General features: G+C 39.1%; 1 protein-coding gene across 1 annotated transcript in view; it reads left to right on the forward strand.

The window, feature by feature from the left end:
• The first annotated feature begins 655 nt into the window (after positions 1-655).
• The window catches only part of LOC5571583 (E3 ubiquitin-protein ligase UBR1), an 84,083-nt gene continuing 69,054 nt past the window's right edge, over positions 656-15,684 (forward strand). Inside the window, exons 1-2 of the mRNA XM_021851835.1 lie at positions 656-797; positions 908-1,234. Coding sequence (XP_021707527.1) covers positions 1,072-1,234 — 163 coding nt within the window. The 5' untranslated portion in view covers positions 656-797; positions 908-1,071. The remainder of the gene's footprint in view (positions 798-907; positions 1,235-15,684) is intronic.

Below are 15,684 nucleotides of genomic sequence, written 5' to 3' on the forward strand. Positions count from 1 at the left end.
GTATCGAAAAAGGAGGGTGTCCACTTTGATGAGTTTTATCATCTGCATCAGAATGCATTCAGGCAGCAAATTATTTATCCTCTACTTTCTGGTAGGGATCAGTCGATTTGACATTGACTTTATTGGACTGATTTCCTCTTTTGTTTTACGTGATTGTGCTTCACGATGGCCCAGGTTTGGAACCAGGGAGCAGGTTGATGTAAACCCAGAGTGGAAGAAGAAAAAACTAAACAACCACAGAAAAATAAGACCGTCTTCACGAATCTCGTCTCAGGGCTCAACCTATAGTCCATTTTACGAAACGACAACACTGATGATATTGCTGTTACTTTTATACGTTACGACACCGCCTAGGGATGGTACACAAATTATGTCACGCTAAAATTTAACTTTTTCGACCCCCCCCCCCCCTTAATCACACTTTTTGTATGAGTCCTCCGAAAATTTTGTAAGACTTGTCAAGCATGGCTCGACCTCCCCTTGAAGCGTGACGTAATTTGTGCAAGACCCCCTACTGTCAAAATTTCATTCATGAAATAAGCGATCAGCTGTTCAAAAACGTCTCAAACAACCCAAAATTAAGTCGAATGCATTTTTTTAGTGTGTATGCAGTGGGTTAAAAGTAAGAGGTAAGCTTATTTTGAAATTTCTTTGACGTATTTTATTTTTGAACAGTTTAAGTTATGCGTGTACGTCTTGGTTCAGCTCAGAAGAAAAATAATTTTCACGAAGTGTACGAAAAGAGATCGTGGAAAATTTTATTTAGTTGGCAAAATACTTAGAGTTTACTTTTGTAGGTACGTTTAATTTGTATTGTAATGTATTTGGAAGGTTTTCCGAGCAAAAGCACTATTTTCTATCCCGAAAAGATTGAACAATAATGAAATTTCGATTTCTTCTTTGTTAGGGCTTTAACCTTGGAGACACGAAGCAAGAGAAAAATTGCGACGGCAAACAAGAGCTAAATTTGTAATAGTCACTCACTATTAATACGGGTTTCTACCACGGTTATTTTTTCTTTCGTTCGCTGAATATCATCGAATTTCACAGCAATTCGGAACAAGAACAACAATGTTTGAGATTCAGGAAGTGGAACCTGCTTCAGACAATCCGCTGAAAAAATGGAGAGCCAAAGTGGAAGCAAATAGCCTCAGCCAATTGGATTTTGTAACCTTTTTGCAGAGCAGCGCAGCTCAATTCATTCATATCGAGCAGAAGTCCAATTCTGAGTTAGGTAAGTTTTGTGTGGCCAAACAGAGCAAAATAATGCATTCTAGCTAATTACCTATATGTTCAAAATATTGCTCCGTTTGACTTTATTTTGTTTTGCTTCGGTTCTAATCATTAAGCTACTAGTTCACGATGTAATCTATTTGGTTGGGATCTGAAAGAAGAACAAACATTACTCACATAACTTATGACCTCGCCCTAAGAGCCATTGATAACCGAGTGTTTAGCTCGTTGTCTTTAAGCAAATTAATGGATCAAGATAAAAACATTCACCATTTGAATATAGAGGAGGATCTTCCCTTCATCGTAACATCGTTAAATAACGTGTAAATTATTTCATTTGTTTAGTAACAGCAGGCTTTTAAGGCGAGATCGTAAACTAAGCGCAGGGTGTCTACTACTGCGGTTGGCCAGATTGGCGCCCGCCAAGGGTGCCAGCCTTCAAAGGACGTCAAAACTGATGCACTACTTGATAAATTTTGTTTGAAGACACATGTATTTAACAGGCACTCACCTAATAGGTCGCAGTTTCGTATACAATTCGTAGAGATTCTATAACATTCCCCAGAATGAACCATTCTCCAGCATCTCATTCCCCAAAATGTAACATTCCCCAGAATGTAACATTCCCCAGAATGTAACATTCCCTAGAATGTAACATTCCCCAGAATTTCATTCCCCAGAAAGCTATATGCATATCCATTTTTATTTATTTTCCCTTTGCGTCAGTCACTGATGGGGATTTTTTTTATTATCGTACAAATTGGGCCGAAGGGTCTCAGATTTTCATGAAACTTTTTCCACAGGCAGGGCTCATGGATATATGAATAAAAAAAATTGAGAAAAATTCAGGGTCGCCAATTTTTCCGGAAAACTCAGGGGGAAATTTTTTGTTTTCCCTTGACACTACTTACTTTGAAAAATCATAACTCAAGAACGAAGCATCGTAGAAACAAAGTTTTCATATGAAAATTTAAGCAAATTTTCTCAAAAATCAAAAAAAAATGAACTGGAAGAAGTTTTCCACGAAATTTTCCACCGTTGGGAAAATTCGTAAAGAAAAGCCGGAAAAACTATGCCCGAACTCGTGGAAAATTTTCAAAAAAATATTTTCGAGAAATTTTTGGAATGCACTTTTTTTTTCGTTTTTGAGTTATGGTCAATTTTGTGAAAAATGTCCAGATGTGCCATATAAGACTTTTCTTTGAAAAATCATAACTCAAGAACGAAACATTGTAGAAACAAAGTTTTTATATGAAAATTTAAGCAAATTTTCTCAGAAATCAAAAAAAAAAAAATATGAACTGGAAAAAGTTTTCCACAAAATGGATGTATTGTTACTTGAGGTCGTACAAAGTAATGGCTTTGAATGGAATCTTGTATCACGCACGAATAAATTTCCGCGAAATCCATCTGGCACATTATTTCTTTGTTTTCAACTAGTGATTCCTTTTTAGCTCTTAAAAATTTATTTTGTTTATCTACTTTGAATTGATGCACAAGAAACTTCTCTGTGAGATTTTTCAAGTTTTCTATAAAATCATTTACATTTTCCTCTTTGTTGATAATTTCACAACGAGCAGAAATAATCCAAAAACAATACTCAACTTCTTCAACGTTGTTTTCATCTAAGCGATTGGCAACAAAATCTAATTTCTTGAATTTAAAATCCTCACAGGACCTCAAGTAACAATCATCTGTACTATCTGGACATATCATTTGACTAGTCAAAAAGGTGTTAAGTTTTTTTTCTGCATTATGAACTTCGAAGCAATTAGTTTTTTTCAATGCATCAACCATGAATTTCATATTCTCATGTATCATGCAAACACAAACATTCATGGCCGATGAATCCTTTGTATAAATTGTTTTGGTTTAAGTTTCCAGAACGATGTGAATGAGACAGATTCCTGTTCATTCTTACAGGTTTCCAAATATTGTTTATATAAAGTATCCAAAGGGTCAAGCAAAAGGCGTTTTTGAACATTTTGGCGCACTCCATTGGGTAACTTAATAGATATGGTATCTTTCAAGCCAGGAAATGGCCGACTGATATCATCCCTTAGGTAAAAATTTGAAACTATGTCTTGGACATCTGATCCATGCGAGGGTCGTCCTACTTTTGAAAGTGGTTGAATCCCTAAATTGTATTTTTTTGATTCAGTCATAACGTATTGAGACACGTCAAAATGAGCTTTAACTTTGGCATATGACCAATTCCTAGGAAGTAATTTTAGAAGTTCAATTTGCTTGTCAGGTTTGGCTTTTGATGGCAGCCCTGCGTCATTCAGCATCGCGCGCCAATTGAGTGTAAAAGGAGCTGACTGAATGAAGCTCAAAAGTGAATGGAAAGAAGGAAATGAATAAAGCTCATTCAAGTGTTTTGCCTCGATCTGTAAAGACGTGTTTTACTGTTCTCTCTGCTAATTTACCCCTCCAATAGGTTATGGGCCTGTGAAGTAGCCATTTTGTTTTTGTGCAAAGTGAACACGTTCAGACAAGTCGTGGCGCGTTTGTTGGAATTTTTCCGGAAGTGTTAAATTCAACAAAAATGGAGAAAATTGGTATCGCGAAGTTAACGAACGATAATTACGATTCGTGGAAATTGGAAGTCGAGTTTTTGTTAGTGAGAGAAGGACTTTGGAAGTATGTCTCGCCGGGAGTGAAGCCGGAAGTGGCTGCTTCGGGTTCGAACGTCGCGGAACTGGCTGCCTGGGACGAGGGAGACCAGAGAGCGCGCGCGACGATCGGTTTATTGCTGACAAAAAGTCAACACGGGCATATCCGGAATACGAATTCCGCGAAAGCAGTGTGGGACAATTTGGAAAAGCAGCACCAGAAGAAGACGCTTACGACCAAAGTGCATTTGCTCAAGCGAATCTGCGACATGGAGTACCACGACGGGGACAACATCGAAGAACACCTGATGGAGTTTGAGGATTTGTTCGAGAAGCTGGCTAATGCTGGAACAAAACTAGACGAAGATCTCCAGGTGGTTTTAGTGTTTCGAAGTTTGCCTGGTTCGTTCGATGCCTTGACGACGACGCTAGAGAACCGAGCCGATGATGAGCTAACGATGCATCTTGTGAAAGGGAAGATCATAAACGAAGTGCACAAGCGTCGTGATCCGGCGGTAGTGGATTCGGTTGTTCTCAAAGCGGAAGACAAGAAGAAAAACTCGGTGTGTTTTTTCTGCGAGAAGCCCGGTCATAAGAAAGCAAACTGCAGCTTGTGGCTGAGGCAGAAGAAAGAAGAAGGTGACAGTAGCTCAGCAGTGAGCAGGCACAGCGAAGTGAGAAAAGTGTCGAAAAAGCTCGTGAAGGCGAAGCTTGCGACGTCGCGAACGGAAGAGTTTACTTTTCTTGCCAGAGAGTGCGTGACGAATGGTTGTGTCGTCAATTCCGATGTGAACGTAAAACCGAGAAATAGTGTGTTTGTTGCCAGTGAGTGCGCGGCGAAAGACTGGATCGTCGATTCCGGTGCGAGTTCGCATATGTGCGCAAATCGGAAGTTTTTCGTGTCGTTCAATGAACCGCGGAAAGACACTCCGAAATCGGTTACGGTTGCCGACGGTAAACATGCAGCGGTGAAAGGCGTCGGATTGTGCCAGATTTTTTGCATCGGAGGTGGTGGCGCAGAAACGCGAATTTTGTTGAGTGAAGTGCTTTTCGTTCCTGATCTCGACATGAATCTCGTGTCCGTTGGCAGGCTCGTTCAGAAGGGAGCGAGCGTAATTTTCGACAAGAACGGATGTAGGATTGCGAACGGTGATAAGATTGCTGCTATTGCGCCGTCAAGCAAGGGTCTGTTCCATCTTCAAATGGTTGAACGTGCTAGTGCAGTTTCGGATCAGTGTCATACGAAGAACTGCATACACGAGTGGCACAGGAAGCTGGGACATCGTGATACTCAAGCTATCCTGGATCTGGAGCGGAAAGCTTTGGCAACAGGCATCAAGGTACGTAACTGCTCTGTTCGTTATTCTTGTGAACCCTGTTTGGAGGGAAAGATGGCAAGGCGACCATTTCCTAAGAAAGTGAGGCGTAAGTCGAAAGCGGTGTTGGATTTGATCCACAGTGACTTGTGTGGGCCGATGAAAACGGCCACACCTGGAGGCCGTCGGTATTTTCTTTCGCTGATCGACGACTACAGCCGCTTCACCACTCTATACATTCTTAGGAAGAAGTCGGATACCGTGGACGTTATCCGAGATTTCGTACGTTTGATGAAAACGCAGTTTGGTAGACCCCCGAAGATCATCAGATCGGATCAAGGAGGAGAGTACCGCAGCGCAGAGTTGGTCAAGTTTCTCAAGCAGGAAGGAATTCAGCAGCAGTTTACGACAGCATACACGCCACAGCAGAACGGAGTTGCGGAGCGCAAAAATCGTTCGCTGGTAGAGATGGCACGGTGTATGATCATCGATTCTGGGTTGCATTATCGTTACTGGGCCGAGGCGGTTAACACGGCCAACCATCTACAGAATATGTTGCCAACGAAACCGGTGCAGCAAACGCCCTACGAGATTTGGCACGGTACGAAGCCGGACATGAGCATGATCCAGATTTTTGGTTCGGAAGCTTATGTGCACATCCCGAAGGAAAAGCGGACGAAGCTGCAATCGAAGGCGACAAAATTGACGTTTGTTGGGTACTCCCAGCAGCATAAAGCGTGGCGTTTCATCGACTTGAAGACAAACGAAATCGTTTTCAGTCGTGATGCTCGTTTATTGCCGTCAAGTGATCGAGAGATTCCGGATGCAGTCGATGACGAAATTTTCGTGGTGCCTCCGGTGAAACCGTCCAGCAACATGGAGCATGAAGAGTCGGACGAGTCCGATGAAGATTCCGAAGATGAGCCGGACGCAGATAGTGACGATGAGGAAGAATTCCGTGGGTTTGAAGAAGAATCTTGCGACAATTTCGATCTTGGTTTTGAAAATCCAGCAGATCGGAGTTTATATGAAGATGCCAATGGCAGTGTTGTCTCTCGACAGGACGACGAACTAGTTTCGATCCAGAGGCATTTGCAGGAGGAGCAATTCGCCGTTACACCTCGTCGGTCTGGAAGGTCAACGAAAGGTATTCCACCTGAACGTTACGTGGCGGATGGTAAACTGGCTCGGAGTCAGCAATGTGAACCCCGAAGCTACCAAGAGGCAGTGAGTGATCCTGAGAATGGCCATTGGAAGGCCGCCATGAACGACGAGCTGAAGTCATTGCGGGATTGCAAGGCCTGGGACTTGACGTCGTTGCCGCCAGGAAGCAAGACCATCGGATGCCGCTGGATCTATAAGAAGAAGCAGGATGAGCAAGGTAAACTAGTACGATATAAAGCGAGATTAGTAGCGCAAGGTTTCACGCAACGATATGGCCTGGACTACGACGAGGTATTCGCCCCAGTCGCGAAGCAAGTGACGCTTCGTACACTGCTGACCATCGCTGGACGAGATGAGATGCAGGTCAGGCACGTTGACGTGAAAACTGCATATTTGAATGGCGATCTCAAGGAGACCATTTATATGCGGGTACCACCCGGACTACGAGTTGAAAAAGGACAGGTGTGTCGTTTGCGTAAGAGCCTATATGGTTTGAAGCAATCAGCCAGGGTTTGGAACCAAAAGCTGAATGATGTTATGAAGCGACTGGGATTCCGGCAGGCGGATGCTGACCCGTGCTTATATGTGCGGAAGACGAGCGGTGGCACAGTGTATATCCTGGTGTATGTGGATGATATGCTAATCGCTACATCACGTGATGAAGACTACGAAGGAGTTGTGAAGGCTTTAGCTAGCGAGTTCCAGATTACAACACTTGGTGAAGTGAAACATTTTTTGGGAATAAGAGTGACGCGGAAGAACAACGCCTACTGCTTGGACCAAAAGGCTTATATCGACAAGTTGGTTGCACAGTTCGGACTTGCGGATGCTAAGGGATCACGGATTCCTATGGACGTCGGATACCTACAGCAAAAGGAGGAGCTGGAGAGTCTACCGAACAATGAGAAGTTCCAAAGCCTCGTCGGTGGTTTGCTGTATCTATCAGTAAATACCCGGCCAGACATCGCTATTAGTACATCCATTCTTGGAAGGCAGGTAAGCAAGCCAACGAATGCGGATTGGACGGAAGCAAAACGGGTTCTGCGCTACCTGAAGTCTACGAGTGATTTGAAGTTGGAATTGGCTGTAAACAGACAAGAACTTCGAGGATACGCAGACGCAGACTGGGCCGGAAATGTGAAGGACCGAAAATCGAATTCGGGCTATCTGTTTCAACTGGGTGGTGGCCCGATTTCATGGTGTGCCAGAAAGCAATCGTGTGTGGCACTTTCATCGACGGAAGCGGAGTACATTTCGTTAGCTGAAAGTTGTCGGGAGCTGCTTTGGCTGAAAAAACTATTGAAGGACTTCGGGGAGCCTGTACAGGAACCAGTACAGATCTTCGAAGACAACCAAAGTTGCATCAAGATGTTGGAGCAGAATGCAGGACTGAAGCGTTCGAAGCACGTGGATACCAAATACCACTTCGTGAAGGATTTGGCTGAAAACGACAACGTAAATGTAACTTATTGCCCATCGGCGGATATGTTGGCGGACATTTTTACGAAACCGCTGAACAGGGTAAAATTGGAGGACATACGCGAGAGGATTGGATTGCGATCTCTGCGCGATGAGGAGGAGTGATGGCAGCCCTGCGTCATTCAGCATCGCGCGCCAATTGAGTGTAAAAGGAGCTGACTGAATGAAGCTCAAAAGTGAATGGAAAGAAGGAAATGAATAAAGCTCATTCAAGTGTTTTGCCTCGATCTGTAAAGACGTGTTTTACTGTTCTCTCTGCTAATTTACCCCTCCAATAGCTTTTGTAACAGCTGAGCTCAAATTTAATAAAACGGAATTAAAATCCTCCGTAACATCGACAATATTAGGCGGAAACCAAGTCTTTATTTTACTCAAAATTTGATTGAACATTTCGTCCATAGAAGCATTGCGATAGTTACTACTAGAAGCATCCAAACGTGAAGATTTTACTTGAAAAGAAATTTCCAAGAATTTAGCAAGCTCTTGTATTTTTTGTACATTATTTATAGAACCACCCGAGGAAGGAGTTTCCTTTGGCGACGCCAACGAAGAGAGTGGTGAAACTTGTTCCTCAAACGCCATTGCTTCTGGAAGATCCGTTACGAGAGCCTTCTGGTCACCGGTAATGGAGCACTTCACGCAAATTTTCATCTTTTCCGTAATCCACCGAACTCCATTCGAATGAAGCTTACTGATGAGGCCTTGGCTGATCGATCGTAGATTTGTCCATACTGATTTGTGGCCGTCCAGTCCGAAGGGGTTACAGCATAAAGAATTGTATTCGTAATATTGAACTTTGTCCATTTCAACAGCTTCGAGAAAACTTTTTTCACTTTACAAAAAATAATAACGAGGAATATACAGCTGATAGACAACACTTGCACTTTCTCACTGCTCTTTGTAAGTTTTTGGTAAACTTATGATTCTCAAGTCATTTCAACGCTTTAAACTTGAATTGGTAAATACCTATTTGTCATATTGTCTATCCATTTATTTAACTGTCAATTTTGTAGTTACCTAACAGGAAAAAATTGCCTACATTCTGATTGAAGAAAACTTTGTTTCTATGTAGTATCGTTCTTAAGAAATTTTGTTTATGAACTTATAAATTTGTAAATATATGGTTCAAACAGCTCATCCTAGCAATATTTGATCATGTTTTAGGAACGAAAAATGAGCGTATTGAAAAATATTGTAGGATTGGATCTTATTGATCGCTCTTTTCAAATATACTTTGTTTGAAAACTGGAATAGCTAATCGGGTTTTCATTATTTGTTTTCATAAACAGTGAAAAATGTCCTGGGAAACTGATTCCATTTCAAAAATTTCATATTTTTGAGATAATTTGAATCCGGTTCGACAAGTCATGATGAGTCTTGAGTCATGATTTTTAAACGAAAAGGCATGTATGGCAAATCTTTGCATTTTTTACAAAATTAACCATAGATCAGGAACTAAAAAAAGTACATCCTAAAAGTTACCAGAATTGAAGTTTATAAAGTTTCTTTCTTAAAAATATTTTATTAAAAAATTTCCGCGAGTTCGGGCATAGATTTTCCAGCTTTTCTTTATGAATTTCCCCAACGGTGGAAAATTTTGTGGAAAACTTTTTCCAGTTCATTTTTTTAGGATTCCTGAGAAAATTTGCTTAAATTTTCATATAAAAACTTTGTTTCTACAATGTTTCGTTCTTGAGTTATGATTTTTCAAAGAAAAGTCTTATATGGCACATCTGGACATTTTTCACAAAATTGGCCATAACTCAAAAACGAAAAAAAAAGTGCATTCCAAAAATTTCAGTGATTAAAGCTTATAAAATTACCTTCTCGAAAATATTTTTTTGAAAATTTTCCACGAGTTCGGGCATAGTTTTTCCGGCTTTTCTTTACGAATTTTCCCAACGGTGGAAAATTTTGTGGAAAACTTTTTCCAGTTCATTTTTTTTTTTTGATATTTGGGAAAATTTGCTTAAATTTTCACATAAAAACTTTGTTTCTACGATGCTTCGTTCTTGAGTTATTATTTTTCAAAGTAAGTAGTGTCAAGGGAAAACAAAAAATTTCCACCTGAGTTTTCCGGAAAAATAGGCGACCCTGAATTTTCCTCTTTTTTTTATTCATATATCCATGAGCCCTGCCTGTGGAAAAAGTTTCATGAAAATCTGAGACCCTTCGGCCCAAACCCGTACGGTATTAAAAAAAATCCCCTGATGTGACAGGCTAAGGTCTGATGTGACAAAAGAAATACGTTGGTAGATATTCATGATTATTTTGGATATAATAATGATACACCCTTCTTTCAGTAAATTCCCATAATATGTACAAACGTGTTTATTTCTGCCTATATAGTGATGAACCCCCCTTAAGAGGAAAATAATCATTTAAAATTTTTCAAAACCCGTTGTTTATTTTTGCTCAACATTGAACATGTTCAAGAAAATCTATCATTACATTGCACTTGGTATCTATAATGCGATGATAGATTTTTATGAGGATTTCTTTCAATTTTAACGAAAAACTGGTTTTTGATTTTTGATGATTGCTGATGATTGAATGATGGAACGTTGAGCCTTAATGATGATATAAGCTAAATATATCGATGGAGAGCCTATATAGCATAAGCATTTAGCATAACTATATGAAACACTGAGTGGCCATTTGACATAATGATCATTAGGCATCCAACCATACATATGCTCATTCTTTTCAAAAAGAATGTTCTTCATGTTATGACACATGGTCATTGGCCAAATGGCCCATGATCATTCAATCAATCGTGCCAAATGACTTCTTGCCATAAATGTCTCCCTACGTAACATTTTGTCTACATCGTCAATATGATAAGACTGAAAGAAGGGTGCATCACTGTGTTGTGCAAAATTAAAAAAGTCGTTTATACATTTTTATTTAGATTTGACGTAAAAAAGAGCAAATCATTTTAATGTGCAGAATGGTACCTATGTATTTTGCCTAATTTATATATTATAATGTATTAAATCGGAGACGTATAATATGAAATTATGAACGTCTTTATTCTATTCGGGGTAGTCCCAAGAGGTAAGCTGTGATGCACCTTCTCAAAAATTGATGAAAAGCTGGATACATTACTATATTCTATAAAAATTGAACATTTCGCATGTATACATTTTGAAACTACTATACCAAAAGAAGGGTGTAGCAGTAGCTCTATTTAATGCAGAATAGTGATGAGTTACATGTTCTTTTAAATAATTATTGGATATTGTGTTTCCTCCTAGACTGATCTATCAGTCTTCACAAGTGCCAATAAAAGTGAAACTACTGTGATAGTTCATTTGCAAATGAAATTTGAAATATTCGTAAAGTGTTCATAATTAATACCAATGCTAACTTGCTTGTAAACAACTTTGTATGGATAAATATTTTCAAATGGATTATTTTAAAACTATGAAGTAGGTATATAATTTTCTTGGCAATGGTATATTCTGGGGATTGGGTTTCTGGGGAATGGTACATTCTGGGGAATGAGATTCTGGGGAATGGAATTCTGGGGAACGGTTTTCGGGGGAATGGTTTTCTGGGGAATGTTATAGAATCTTCGTAAACATATGGGTTTATACTGTTATTTGGACTTCCGCCCTGGCCATGATCACAGGGTTTGACGGTGCCAAAGTAGAAGGTGTACAATAATAATACTCGTCTGTGAAACATATCACCTTTCCAATACTTTGGCACACCTCCAACGGTTCATGATTTATCATGAAACGGCTGCTTTCAGGCGGAGGATCTGTTAATTTGTTTCAGCATATTATCAGGTTCTCTTCGAACGGAGGGACCGCCAGTGCTCAGTAGTTGCTTATAAACCAGTGCTGGTTGTTGATGTTTCAGTTCGTTTACACGAGCTGTAGCATCCTTTGTACTAATCAGTAATGGTGGTTAAGTTTCAAAGCCAACGTGTGATCAATCGTTTTATAGTGCAACATAAGAATGGGTGTTTGGTGGAACTATGCGTTACACTCGTCGTTATTAAATTAAGTGATTGTGAGGGTGCTAATAGTGATTTTATAATAAAATATATGGTGATGAAAATTTGAAAATGAAATTGGAAGTGATTCTGTTAGTTTTGTTAAAAATATAATAATAATGATGTGAACTCTACTAATTTAATAATGGCCATATTACATTGTGCAATCATTTCTCTGAATATACACTTTATTGCCTAGTTCTTCAAACATGCATGATAAAAGTGTTAATAATGACAGCGAGTGCAGAAGAATGGATCGAAGTTTTTTTTTTTTTACTGTAACTTTCTTGATCATAGTGCCAAATCTTAGTTTGAATAGTAATGACTCTACAGCAACAAAAATAATGATACATTTTAATTACTTAGTAATGCTAACAGATGGTAAATGGTAATAACAATGAATTTATATGAAAATGGTGTGATGTGATAAGTGATATAATGGAAAGCATATCTGAAGTGTATTACGAAAGTTGATGAGTGATAATCGGTGATACACGTGATAGTGTCGAGAATAAAAGTGACGATAGTGAGTGATGAAATGAAATGGGGAATGAGGACCTTTTAATAAAACAATTTCGTTCTTCACTTTAACCACTCTAGTAGCATTTCAGGCCTTATCATAGTTTGATAGTAGTCTGAACTACTAGACTGCAAAACTACGGCAAGGGTTGATTGCTGCTAGGGTACACAGTGACCATTTGAGCAACATTGCTTAGGAATGTCTGTGTGATGAACGCAATAGAGGCTTATAAAAGCAAATGCTGGGAATGAGCTTAGGGCAGATTAAGAGTGCCAGTACTACCCCTTCTTCTTCATCTTGGCATTACGTCCTCATTGGGACTTAGCCTGCTTCTCAGCTAAGGGTGTGTTCTTGTGAGCACTTCCACAGTTATTAACTGAGAGTTTACTTTGCCAAAGTTGCCATTTTCGCATTCGTATATCGTGTGGCAGGAACGATTATACTTTATGCCCAGGTAAGTCAAGGAAATTTCCATTACGAAAAGATCCTGGACCGACCGGGAATCGAACCCAAACACCTTCAGCATGGCTGTGCTTTGTAGCCGCGGACTCTAACCACTCGGCTAAGGAAGGCCCCGCCAGTACTACCCCTATCGCTACTGAAAAAATTACTGTTATTTGGACTTCCTATTCTCAAACATAATGGAAGATATCTGTGTGAACGAATCTCTTTCTCCACTATGGACAAATGAAGCGTTTAATACAGCTATCGAATACTGAATTTTTGTTCATAATCATCATAATTCTGACTACTATGACTTTGAGAATTTCTTTGATTATAAAAACGCCAATTATAACGGAATCAAACAGAAATTGAAAAGAATAGATTGGCAATCCGTTTTGAAAAATCAGGAATATTTAGAGTATGCAGTTACGGGTTCTTATTCAATTTTGTCGGAAATTATTCAGATGGAAGTTCCACTCTTGCGGAGACGTCATAGGAGTGGTTCAAAAAATCCTGTCTGAAGCAAATAAAAAATTTGAAAAATAGTAAGCAAAAGGCTCATGAAATTTACAGACAACGAAAAACCCAAGAAAGTTTAGAAAATTACCATAAGGACGCCATTCACCGCTCATGCTCCATTCACCGCTTATTGAATTACCGTGTACGCACCTAACTTTGCGCAGCTCCAAACTTTGCGCATTTTTAAGAAGCATGAAAAAATGATAATTAATTTTTGATTGTTTTAACAATTCAGTTGCAGCAACATGTTCGTTTATGTGAAATAAGTATTTGACATACATTTGTTTACTCAGAAACCCTCGTTAATGTTAGTAAATAAAGTAAATAAACAAAAAACCTTATCGTCACACGTATAAATGTCAACTTTTACACCGTCTTAACACAAGCGCTAAGGAGTGGCTCTGTCAAACATTTTTGTGAACAAAACTATGTTGTGAGAAGTATAATTGCGGTGTATTTGCAAAAAAAGGTAATATTCTAGTAATTTCATTAGTTTTCTATACAATATGTCGAATTTTTATGTGATAAAAGCGATGCGCAATGTTAGGACCCATTTTTTACATGAGGGTCTTAATTTTTGCGCACTTCTAGCAATTCGGAATGGCACGTAAATACCGTAAATACCGTAAATACCGTAAGGACGCCATTCACCGCTCATTGAATTATTTTGAAAAATCTGAACGAATTTTCGCAATAAAAGTCATCAACATGTATTAGTATACCAGAATGGATTGTATCAGAATGAAATTCATATGATTTAATTTTATATACTATTTATAAAAAAATAATTTTAGGCTGTTTAAGGCGGTATACATGAGTTGAACAATAATTTTATTATGGCAGATCGAAAAATGCTTCTTAGCTGCCACGCTCTAATATGTTGTTGTACTATAGTACAAAGATAACTACCGGCTAATGAAAGTAGATTAATTCCAACTAGTTGTGTATATAGAGCCTCATACTTAGGATGAGCGGTGAATGGCGCCCTACACATGTATTATTGGCATACAGTATCGGACATATAAAATGCACCAAAGCCGTTTTCCCATACAAAACGCTCAACTTCAGAGAGCTATATCTCCACCATTTCTCTACCGATTTTTCTCATTTTTCCTGTGACGAACTACAAATTACCTCAATTGTTGATAACTATTGATAAAGTTGTGTGAAAATTTTTGGTTTAAAAGTTACAGATAGGTTGAATATTGACATAAAAATGCACCAAGACACAAAGTGATGTAGAAGGAAAATTACGCGTCGTAGCATCTTGGTGTCTTCAGCGCATTTGTACATTGCGTGATAAGAACCAAATGCGCTGAAGACACTGAAGCGTTACGACGCATAGTTTGTCTGATACATTACTTTTCGTCTTGGTGCTTTTTTTATGTCAAAATTCAACCTATCTGTAACTTTTAAACGAGTAATTTTCACATAACTTTATCAATAGTTATCAACAATTGAGGTAATTTGAAGTTCGTCACAGGAAAAATGAGAAAAATCGGTAGAGAAACGGTGGAGATATAGCTCTATGAAGTTGAACGTTTTGTATGGGAAAACGGCTTTGGTGCATTTTATGTGTCCGATACTGTACATGTTATTCGGTTCCATAATACGTTGTTCAGATTTCAACTTCTTTCCTACAAAAACAAATGTTTTATCTTGCGTCTAGCGCAAAAAGTTGCGAAAACTATCGAAAACCCGATTTTTGACAGAATTTAATGTGTTGAAATGCTGTTAAATGAGCGGTGAATGGCGTCCTTACGGTACATGTACGTCCTTGCAAATGACAAAAACTGTCGATCTTACCAGGAATGATCACTCCATCTATACAGCAGCGGCTACATGTAATATTCTTGAAAGTACCTTTTGTATGATGCTGAAGGTAAGGTGTGCATTGACCCATAATGCGAGTAGATCACCTTTTCGTGGTGCGTTATGGATAAAGACCAATGAATCCTAGTCCTGACTGCTTCAAACGAAGAGGACAGGATGCCATGGTAATCAAAGGAACACATTTAGTCCTTGTTACATTTTAAACCTTGTTGAAAGTGACAAGTCTCGGTTTTCCAGTAGCCGAGAATGACCTTGAGATAAGGAAAAAATGAGTCGAAATCAACTATTTGTTTTCTAATCTTTAATTTATTTAGTTCTCTAGTTTGAAGAAGTACGGACTTGGATTCTGATGCATGGCCAATATCGGTGTCATTTCTTGACTTTATCAAGGGATACGATTTTGACTGATAAAGGGGCGCGCCTGCGGAGAGTGTACCCATCACCCTAGACTGGCCCACCTTAGTATGGGAGAAAAATAAAGTTGTATAATTCCACGGGGCACCCGCCAGGATTATTCTTTAAAGTTAGAGGAAGACTTCCTGAAAGTTTCAGTTCATT

The sequence above is a fragment of the Aedes aegypti genome, chromosome 1 (genome assembly GCF_002204515.2).
Source record: "Aedes aegypti strain LVP_AGWG chromosome 1, AaegL5.0 Primary Assembly, whole genome shotgun sequence".
NCBI classification, from domain to species: domain Eukaryota; kingdom Metazoa; phylum Arthropoda; class Insecta; order Diptera; family Culicidae; genus Aedes; species Aedes aegypti.